At 47.3% G+C, this 11,279-nt stretch overlaps 1 protein-coding gene across 1 annotated transcript in view; it reads left to right on the top strand.

The window, feature by feature from the left end:
* The window catches only part of LOC110294986 (kinesin-like protein KIF19), a 53,352-nt gene that overhangs the window by 4,178 nt on the left and 37,895 nt on the right, over window positions 1-11,279 (top strand). Inside the window, 1 exon segment of the mRNA XM_021163429.1 lies at window positions 9,950-10,060. Within this exon segment, the coding sequence (XP_021019088.1) occupies window positions 9,950-10,060 (111 nt within the window).

Raw genomic sequence — 11,279 nt, forward strand, 5'->3', positions numbered from 1 at the left:
TTGTCTGTGTGTTCCTTGGATTTGACAGCAGGTAATTTTACCCACTGCTGAGCCATCTCTCCAGTCCTGTTCGGTATTTGATAGATTTTCCCTGGGACCTGGGACGCACTGGTGAGGTTGGGCTGGATAGGCAGTTAGGGTTTTTCTTGCTTCTGCTTCCCAAGCAGTGGGACTACAAGTGTGTGCCGCCATGCCCAGTCCTTTGGGTGGGTTTGAACCCACGTCCTCAAGCTTGAATGGCAAGCACTTTACTAACTCTGCCTCTCTTTTTCTTTTTCTCTTTTTTTTTCCTGTTTTTCTTTTGAATTTATCTAGATAGATAGATAGATATAGATAGATAGATAGATAGATAGATAGATAGATGTGTGTGTGTGTGTTTGTGTGTATCTCCCCCAGGTTCACCTAGTACTTTACTATGTATCCCAGGCTAACTAGTCTTGCAGTTACAGCAATCCTCCTGCTTCAGCCTCCCAAATTCTCTTTGTTAACAGAAAATGCATTAGAGGGAGTTCTTTGGGGGCTGTCAGCTCCAAAAAAAGGTCTCTGCTGGGACGCCAAAGTGAGGGCATGGGGCAGGGGCAGGAGGCTTGGCGGGCAGGGTTAGCATGCCAGGTCTGATTTCAGGAACGAGGTGATTGCTGGCTGCCACTGCCAAGGACTCTCTTTCAAAGAAAGACTCAATACTCAGCTGCCCACACCTCAGAAGCTTTTGTCGTTTTGTGAGATTCTGTCACTTAGAATCTCAAGCCAGGCTCTGTGAGACACACAGTGCGTCCCTGTTGGTCACCAGGGAGGTTACTGCAGTGCTTCGTGAGACAATGCTCAGGCAGAGTGTTTGTACTTGAACCGACAACCCAAATGGTGGATAGATAAAGATCCCTGCCAAAGGCTGCCCGGTGGGGCTCGGGGCACCCAGGGGAGGGGCACATTGGCAGCGCTGCCTACCATGGGGTGAGTCAGCACTGAGGTCATGGACCGCTAAACAGCGCACACCTGGGCCCAGGGTTCAGGCCCAACAATAAGGACACAAGTCAGGTGGGAACGAGGGCTGCGTGGGGAAGGCAGTGCTTCCTAAGTGTGGATGTGTGACTGAGCACAGTAGAGAAGACAGTGTGTGGAGCCAGAGAGACAGCTCAGGAGTACGAGCCCCGGCTGCTCTTGCAGAGAAGCGGCAAGATACTCATACATAAAGTCTTCCAGGACAGCCCGTGTTACGACAACGCCAAGGCAAAGGGCTCCAGGGGCAGCCTGGCTAATGTTTGATGTGCATGCAATGAAGACCTGAACTATAAACCCAGCTCATGGGGAAAGCTGGGTGTGGTGGCAATCCTAGCACTCCAGTAGTGGGGACAGGAGCATCCTTGAGGTTCCATGGTTAGCTAATCTAGCCAAATTCTCAGGAGCCCAAGAATCAGTGAGAACGCATGTTTTTAAAAAATAAGGTGGAGGGACTGGGTGTGCTTGGGTGAGATCTCTAGTAATCTCGGGGCACAGGAGGCAGAGACAGGCAGATTTCTAGGCCAGCCTGGATCTACAGAGGGAGTTCCAGGACAGCCAGGGCTATCCAGGGAAGCCCTGTCTCAAAAAACCAAACAACAAAAACAGATGGAGAACAGCTGAGAAGATGCCAACCTCTGGTCTTTCTATGCATGTGTGCACACACACATGAGTGCATACACAACTATGCACACACAAAATATTAAGGTGAAATTAACACACCACAGAAATTTTTTTTTCTTCTCCTTCTTGAGACAGTGACTCCCCATGTAACCAAGGCTAGTCTTGAACTCCTCCGGCCTCAGCTCCTAAGTGCTTCAATGGCAGAGGTATACCAATACCTGGTTCAAATTTCATCTTTTTCTGTGCATGGGTTTATTATTATTATTTACTTACTCACTTTACGTCCCACTCACTGCCCTCCCACAATCCTTTCCCCTACCCCCTTCTCTTCTGAGCAGGTAGGGGCGTCCTTGGATATCCCCCACCCTGGCACATCAAGTCTCTGTGAAGCTAGGCTCATCCTCTGCCATTAAGTCCAGACAAGGCAGCCCAGCTACAAGAACATATCCCATGGACAGGCAAAAGCTTTAGGGACAGCCCCCACTACAGTTGCTTGGGACCCACAGGAAAACCAAGCTGCACATCTGCTATATATGAGCAGAGAAGCCTAGGTCCAGCACTTGTATGTTGTTTGGTTGGTGGTTCTGACTCAGAGCCCCAAGGGTCCAGGGTAGTTGATTCTGTTGGTCTTCCTGTGGAGTTCCTGTCCCCTTAGGGGCCACAATCCTTCCGCCTGTTCTTCCATTAGAGTCCCCAAGCTCCATCCCTGTTTGGCTGTGCGTATCTGCATCTGTCTGAGTCAGCAGCTGGATGGAGCCTCTCAGAGAACAGCCATGCTAGTCTCCTGTGTGCAAGCATAACAGATCATTAATGTATCAGGGATTGGTACTTGCCCATGGGATAGCCATGAGAGTTAAAGGAAATCTGAAACTGATGGGGGTGGGGGGGTGGGGAGGTGGGGAGGTGGGGGCATCTCCAGGAAGAGATAGAGACCAGGTATAAGGGAGGCACTTAAGAATCAGTGGGGATGTCCTTAACTGTACACAGTATCGGGATATGGAACCTGAAGAGGCCAGCTTTTATAGCCAGGCAGGATCCCCAATAGAGTGATAGGGACACCAACCCACCCACAAAACTTCTGACCTAAAATTATTCCTTGTCTATAAGAAATGCAGGGACAGGGTACATGGAGCAGAGACTGAGGGAACGGCCAACCAATAACTGGCCCAACCTGAGACTCACCTGTTTGTTTTTTTCCTTAATTAAAATATAATTACATCACTTCCCCCTTCCCATTTCTTCTCTCAAACTCCTGTCATGTCCCCCTAACTCCTCCTTTTCTTTTCTTTTTTTTTTTTAAAGATTTATTTATTTTTATTATATATATATAAGTACACTGTAGCTGTCTTCAGATACTCCAGAAGAGGGAGTCAGATCTCATTACGGATGGTTGTGAGCCACCATGTGGTTGCTGGGATTTGAACTTCGGTCCTTCGGAAGAGCAGTCGGGTGNTCTTACCCACTGAGCCATCTCACCAGCCCTAACTCCTCCTTTTCAAGCAAGCAATTGAAGGGCGTTTAGTCCTTTCACAGCTATACAATCAGCATATATATCCAGAGGTTTTTTTCTCCCCATGGAAGGCACCCCCACTCCTGTCAGCTACTACCCCGCTTTTGAGTCTGGTTTCTGGGCATTTCATGTGTGACTGTCTATGTGTGGCTCAGTGTTTTTCAGGTTCATCTGTGCTGTGATAAGTTCAATTCTCTTCTTCCTTCCTCCCATCTTCCTCCCCTTCTGCTTCAGGCTGACTATATACAGATCAGGCTGGCCTCAAACTCAGAGACTTCCACTTGTTCCCAAGCGCTGGGATTCAAGGTGTGCACCACCAAGCCCAGTTACTGTTCTTTTAATTCTGAAATAATTTCAAACCAACCGAGAGGTGGTAGGGGTGCCAGGAAGCCAGGGTTCCCCCCACTCACATATGTGCCTCACTCTGCCCTCTCCCCTGAGCACTGACTCCTTTTCTCTGGAGCACTTGGAGTCAATTGGGACACAACACCCCTCCCCACCCAAACCTTCCATCATATGCCTCTTTAAAACAAGAGACCTTCCCTTCCGGGTGTGGTGGCTCATGTCTGTAATTCTGTCACTGGCTGGCTAAGGCAAGGCAAGCCAGCCTGGGCTACATAGCTAGACCCTTTCTCAAAAAAAAAAAAAAAAAAAAAAAAAAACGAGGGCTAGGGAGACTGTCAGAGGGTCTTGGTTGGAACCCCCAGCACCCATGTAGAAAGGTGGGCATGGCCGTACTGGCACATCTGTAACCCAAGTGCTGTAGGTAGGGACAGGTTTGCTGGGACTGCTGGTAAACCCAGGGTTAGACAGGGAGAGACCCTGTCTCAAGGGAATAGGGCAGACAAAGCAGGGCACCTGAGGTCCTTATCTATGGGCTTACACCACACACCACTGTACATTAAAAAAAAAAAAAAAGGCAGGTAATGGTGGTGGACGTCTTTAATCCCACCTAGGAAGCAGAGGCAGGCGGGTCTGTGAGTTCCAGGCCAGCCTGGTCTACAGAGTTCTAAGACAGCTAGGGCTACACAGAGAAACCCTGTCTCTGGAAACAAAACAAAACAAAACAAAACAAACAACTAGGACATTGGGGGGATGAAAAAAACCACAGAACAGCTCTTGGATGCAGAAGCTCAGAGTGCTCATTTTATGCTGCAGAACAGGGAGGTGGAGTTATTGCTTACCAATAAAGAAGGAAGCCAGAGGAACAGCCTCTGTAGGAGAAGTCTTCAGGCCATGAGTGTCCAGGCAGGGAAACCTATGATAGGTTTGTCTGCCAGCCTTTGAAGGCTAGGCATTGGCTGCACACACTGCCAGCATTTATATTTGGACCAGAGGAAGGCTTTATAATCGCTCTGAGCCTCACCCAGAGAAGCCTTTGCCACTCCCAAGGACTTGCTGGGGTCCTTGACCTGGCTGGCAGTGCCCAAGTCAACAAGACACATTCACTCAGGACTTTGCTTGCTCCCGACACATTGTGGCATCTGGAAGAGCAGCCAGTGCTCTTAACTGCTGTGCCATCTCTCCAGTCCTGGTTTTAGCTTCTTGAGAAACCTCCACACTGGTTACCAGAACGCCCCTTCCGGTGTGCGTTCCCACCAACATAAACATTACTGTTGGTTCATGGTAGCCATTTGACAGGGGTGAGGTGGCATCTTGAAGTAGATTTAATTTGCATTTCTACCATGGCTAAGGATGGTGAACACTTTTTTAAAAAACAGGTATGAGTGTTTTGCCTGCATGTATGTCTGTGCACCACATTCATGCCAGCTGCCCATAGAAGCCAGAAGATGGCATCGAATCCCCTGGAACTGGAGTCACAAGTGGTTTTGAACTACCCAACATGGGTGATGGGGACCAAATTCAGGTCCTTTGCAAGAGCAATTATTGGGAGGCAGAGGCAGGCAGATCTCTGAGTTTAAGGCCAGTCTGGCCTACAAAATTCCAGGACAGGCAGGGTTACTCAGAGAAACATTGTCTCAAAAATTGAATGAATGACCTATGTGTCTAACTTTGTGCCAGTGCAGAGCCATTGGGTTTATGATGTCTCTGTGGTACATGGCCATCCCCCAGTGGTATTCTCTGTAATCAGGTTGGCTTTGACTATCCAAGGTCTTTTTTTTTTTTTTCCTAAATGAATTTTCAGATTGTTTCTTCTGTGAAGAAGTGTTAGCATTTTGATGGGGATTGCATTGGATCTGTAGACTGCTTTCTGTAGGAGGGCCATTTTCAGTCTTCATGGGTGTGGTCTGAGAGTATAGGAGATTGGTCGATCTTCTAGAGTCTTCAGTTTCTCTCAAGGGTTTTAAAGTTCTTGTTATAGAGACAATTCACTCCTTGGTTAGGTCTATTGAAAGTTGTTTTTTTTTCCCCCCTGAAGCAGTTGTGAACGGGAGCACGTGTAATTTCTTCCTTAGGTGTTTGTCATTGGTATATAAGAGTGGTCCTCAGCCTTCCTATTGCTGCAACCCTTTAATACAGTTCCTCATGTGGTGACCTCCAGCTGTAAAATTATTTTTGTTGCTTCCTCATAACTATAATTTTGCTACTGCTATTAATAGTAACATAAATATATGATACTTCTGATGGCCTTAGGCAACCGAAATTCCCTATGAAAGGTTCGTTCAACCGAGACGGTTGCGACCCACAGGTTGAAAAACACTGGTAAATGAAAAGGCTACTTATTAGGCTGGAGAGATGGCTCAGCCGTTATGAGCCCTGGTTGTTCTTCCGGAGGTCCTGTGTTCAATTGCCAGCAACCATATGGTGGTTCACAACCATCTATAAAGGGATCCATCCGATGCCCTCTACTGACATGTGGATGTATATACAGCAGGGCACTCATACAATAAATAAAGTTTTTAAAAAAGGGTACTTATTTATTATTGTTATTTTATTTTTTATAAGAATACAAATCCACTTTCTTCTTCTTCTTCTTCTTCTTCTTCTTCTTCTTCTTCTTCTTCTTCTTCTTCTTCTTCTTCTTCTTCTTCTTCTTCTTCCTTCTTCTCCTTCTCCTTCTCCTCCTTCTCCTTCTCCTTCTCCTTCTTCTTTCTTCTTTCTTCTTTCTTCTTTCTTCTTTCTTCTTTCTTCTTCGTTTGTTTCTCAAGACAGGGTTTCTCTGTGTAGCCCTGGCTGTCCTGGAACTCACTTTGTAGACCAACCTAGCCTCGAACTCAGAAATCCACCTGCCTTGCCTCCCGACTGCTGGGATTAAAGGCATGCACCACCACATCCGGCTACAAATCCACTTTTTAAAATTTACTTTCCATTAGTTTAAATCCAGGTTGCTTCAGAATTTGGCATGAACCATGATGCTGTTTCCATGGGCCCAAGTTACTTTACCCCAGATCCCTCTGGTTTTGTTTGGTTTGCCTCCAGGAATGACCGTATTGTTTTTTGATACATACACATAAGCACATCTCTTACCTAACTAGATCACAGTTTCATCTTGGGCATAAACATCTTCAATTTTTTTTTTTTTGTTTTTTGGGTTTTTTTTTGTTTTGTTTTTCGAGACAGGGTTTCTCTGTGTAGCCCTGGCTGTCCTGGAACTCACTCTGTAGACCAGGCTGGCCTCGAACTCAGAAATCTGCCTGCCTCTGCCTCCCGAGTGCTGGGATTAAATGTGTGTGCCACCACACCCGGCTCATCTTCAATTTTTTTTAAAAGACATTTATTTATTTATTTATTGTATGTATATGAGTACGCTGTAGCTGTCTTCAGACACACCAGAAGAGGCATTGTATTCCATTACAGATGGCTGTGAGCCTCCATGTGGTTGCTGGGAATTGAACTCAGGACCTCTGGAAGAGCAGTCAGTACTCTTAACCGCTGAGCCATCTCTCCAGCCCCAAATACCTACAATCTTAAGACCTGTATGCTCTCTTTTGTTCTGGGAACCTTGCTTGTAGCCAGCAAAACTCATCTTGCACCACAGCCTTCTAAACATACTTGCTGCTTTTAGAAGTTCTATTCCTAGAAGGCCTCCACAGGTGCCAAGATGGCAGAAAGACATTATTATTATTATTATTATTATTATTATTATTATTATTATTATTATTGGAGGGTGGTTTTGTGTGTGTGTGAGATATATAGGTTTGCATGCCACAGCATAGAAGTGGACAAGTCTGTGGACTCAGTTCTCTCCTTATATCTTTACAAGTAATATCAGTTACTTGTCTGCTGCTACCATGACCAAGGCAACTTGAAAAGTCTACTTGGGCTTATGATTCTAAAGAGATAAGAGTCTGTCTGGGTCAGGATTACTATTGCTGTGATAAAACATGGTCAAAAGCGAGTTGGGGAGGAAAGGGCTTATTTTGCTTACACTTCCACAGCATTGTTCGTCATTAAAGGAAGTCGGTACAGGAACTCAAATTGGAGGCAGGAGCTGATGCAGAGGCTATGGAGGGTGCTGCTTACTGTTTTGCTCAGCCTGCTTTCTTACATCACCCAGGATCACTAACCCAGGGGCTGGCACTGCCCACAACAGGCTGGGCCCTCCTTACTTGATCACTAGTTAAGAAAACGTCCTACTTAGCTTGCTTACAGCCTGATCTTATGGAGACATTTTTTTTTTTTCCAATTGAGGTTCCCTCCTCTCAGATGACTTTAGCTTGAGTCAAATTGACATAAAACTAGCCAGGACAGAGTCCATGTGACAGAGTGGAGTCATGACAATGGAGCTGGAAGCTGAGAGCTCATATCTTAAACTGCAAACAGGAAGCGGAGAGAATACATTGGTGCTGGTGCATGGCTTTGAAACCTCCAAGCCAGCCCTCCAGGACGTACTTCCTCCAGCAAGGCCACACCTCCTAATCCTTCCCAAACAGCAGCACCAACCCGGGACCATGTATTCAAATATCTGAGCCTATGCAGGACATTTCACTCACACAACCACCCATGGGTCCTGGGAATGACACTCAGGCCAGCAAACTTGCATGGTAAGCTCCTTCACCTGCTGAGCCATTCCACTGACCCATTGACCTCAGCTACTATACATATGTAATATATAATATGCAGTATATATTTATATTATACATATGTATATAATATGCAATATACATTTATATTATGCATGTATAATATATAATATGCACTATATATTTATATTATACATATGTAATATAATATGCAGTATATATTTATATTACATATATTGTATATATGTGTATTTATACATATATAAATATTTTCTCTGTGTGTAATGTTCACTAATGCTCATTATAACAACAAAATATTTTGCTGAGGCCAACAAGACAGCCTCAGAGAGGCTGTAAGGAGAGGTGTTTTTGGGTAAGCCTGATGATCTAACTTGAGATCCCAAGCTCCCATGGGAGTGCAGGAGGGCCCCAACTCCCAAAAGTTGTCCCCACCATGGCATGCACACCCCTACCCTTGAACATCACTGACTCACAACTCTAAAGTCCCCTCTCAGGCCCTGTTGTTCAGAGGGTCCCAGCTGGAGACCCATCTAAGTCCTCCTGCAGCCCTGTCCTGGCCGCTGTGACACAGGCATCCCCCAGGAGGAAAGAAAGCAAAGAGATTCAGCTTATGTCACCGAGCAAGTGCTGGCCAGAAGCCAGGAGAAGCCCTGGCAGAGCCTGGCCTCCCAGAACTGCAGTTTCCAAAGCTAAGAACACAGGAGGGGCAAATAGTGGTCATGTGACAGGACCCCAGAACCACCCAGCTCGCTCCCCACTTCTCAGTTCCTCTCTGATGCTGAGCCTCATGTTGCTATCAGCCAGGTTACAGTTGGCCTCTACCCATTTCCCTGCCCCCTGTTGTCCCTGGGGCAGACTCCTTTAATCCCTTTGCCCCCAAGGATCTTAACTGGCTTGCCTGATAATAATGTTTATAGGGACTGAGGGGCTCTGGGGACTGCCAGGCTCTCAGAGAATGGAGCATGTGGGTGGAGGCTTTGGGACAGGCGCTTTGCCTTCCCTGTCCTGTGAGGTGAACGCAGTAGTAAAGTGGCCTGTCCAGCACTCTACAGTTTCCACAGCCTCCTGCCTTCTCTAAGGCATTAGTTTATAAGACGGCCCATCAGTATGGGGCCAGAGTGGGTGGGTGGAGGTGTGGTGTGTTGGGTAGGGTTGTCGAAGCATGACAGGCTGCTTTCCCTTGCCTTGGGGTTGTCTGGCCATTTATGTGACTATGGAGCCCACTGGCTGAGGCGGGGTTGTATGGTCATGCCTTGGGTGAGTGACGTCAGGTGACACCGTCCCCCAGTGAGTGAGTGAGACAGGGTAAGGTACTCACTAAGGAGGCACAAGGACCTGAGGTCGGATCCCCAGAACCCACACAAAAGCCAGATGCAGCTGTGTGAGCCTGTAACTCTAGAACTAGATAACAGAGACAGGAAGACCCCAGGAGCTGGCAGGCCAGCCAGTCGAGCTGAAATGGCAAACTGCAGGCTCAATGAAGCCCTGCCTCAAAAAAATGGAGGCGCAAATGAGAAAGACAACCGGAGGCCTGCAGAGGCAGTGCACACCTTAAACCAGGCACTCGGGAGGCAGAGGCAGGCAGATCTCTGAGTCTGAGGTCAGCCTGGTCTACACAGTGAGCTCCAGGTTAGCCAGAGCTACAGAGTTAGACCCTGTCTGAAAAAAAAAAAAAAAAAAAAAAAGACATTCTAACCTTAGCCTCTGTATATGAATACACATAAAGAGAGGGAGAGAAGGGAAGAGAGGGAGAAAAAAGACTGTATAGACTTACAGCCATTTCTGGCCTTGCTTCTGGATGAAGCTACAGGTCTGGGATGCTTACCAGGGTCTGACTGGCCCTTCCCTGACCCTTCTGTTTTACTGTGTCCAGGTGGTTGTGCTCATGGACCCAGGCGAAGACCCGGAGGACACTCTGCGAGCACATCGGTCTCGGGAGCGGACCTTTATATTTGACACCGTGTTTGACCAGCATGCATCTCAGGTGCATACCACGCCCCCTGCCTCTAATCCCAGCATGCATCTCAGGTGCATACCACGCCCCCTGCCTCTAATCCCAGCATNATCCCAGCATGCATCTCAGGTGCATACCACGCCCCCTGCCTCTAATCCCAGCATGCATCTCAGGTGCATACCACGCCCCCTGCCTCTAATCCCAGGAGCGCCCTGGGCCCAGGCGCTGGGATGTCTCATCTCTGTCTTCCTCAAGCTTCCCTGAAAACAAAGGAGGTCGTGGGGAAAAAACCCATCCCAGGGACCAAGCAAATGTGGTCCACCTGTGGACACAGGGGTCCTGCTGCCTGCTCTGGGGGCTTCTCCTAAGTTTGTTCATCTGTTCCTTCCCTGCACATGCTGTAGGGACACACTAATGTTGGTCAGGGGAAAGCTGAGCACGGGTGTACTGCTCATTGCAACACGGGTGGCCAGCAGGGCCCTCTCCAAGAAGGGACATAGAGGCAGTACATAGAGGCTGGGACCTGTCATGAAGATGGGCAGGGGTCTAGTGAGAGGAGTTCGTAGCATGAGCATCTCACAGACAGGGAGTGACAAGGAGCTCACCCAGAAAGGCTTTGATCTCTTCTTTCTCATGCATCGTGTATATCACTGCCACCATCTGTAAGGACAGAGGTTACCACAGGCAACCTAACCTCACAGAGGGGAGCCAGGGCTCATCAGGGGTAGCAATGAAGGCAGAATTTGAAGAAAGGACCCAGAAATTGAATGTCACAGCCACAGGCTAGCAGCATCTGGGGGAGATCATTCATTCGTTTGTTTGTTTGTTTGTTTGTTTGTTTGTTTAGGTTTTTCAAGACAAGATTTCTCTGTGTAGCCCTGGCTGTCCAGGAACTTGCTTGGTAGACCAAGCTGGTCTCAAACTCAGAGATCCACCTGTCTCTGCATCCCAAGTGTTTGCATTAAAGACATGCGCCAACATGCCACAATATTTTTCCAAGTGCTTTATTTATTTATTTATTTATTTATTTATTTTTGAGACAGGGTTTCTCTGTGTAGCTAAGAACTCACTCTGTAGACCAGACTGGCCTCGAACTCAGAGATGCACCTGCCTTTTTTTTTTTTAATTTTTTTTTTTAATCAAAAAAATTTCTTGAGCCGGGTGTGGTGGCGCACGCCTTTAATCCCAGCACTCGGGAGGCAGAGGCAGGCGGATTTCTGAGTTCGAGGCCAGCCTGGTCTACAAAGTG

The sequence above is a fragment of the Mus caroli genome, chromosome 5 (assembly GCF_900094665.2).
Source record: "Mus caroli chromosome 5, CAROLI_EIJ_v1.1, whole genome shotgun sequence".
In the NCBI taxonomy this organism is placed as follows: Eukaryota; Metazoa; Chordata; class Mammalia; order Rodentia; family Muridae; genus Mus; species Mus caroli.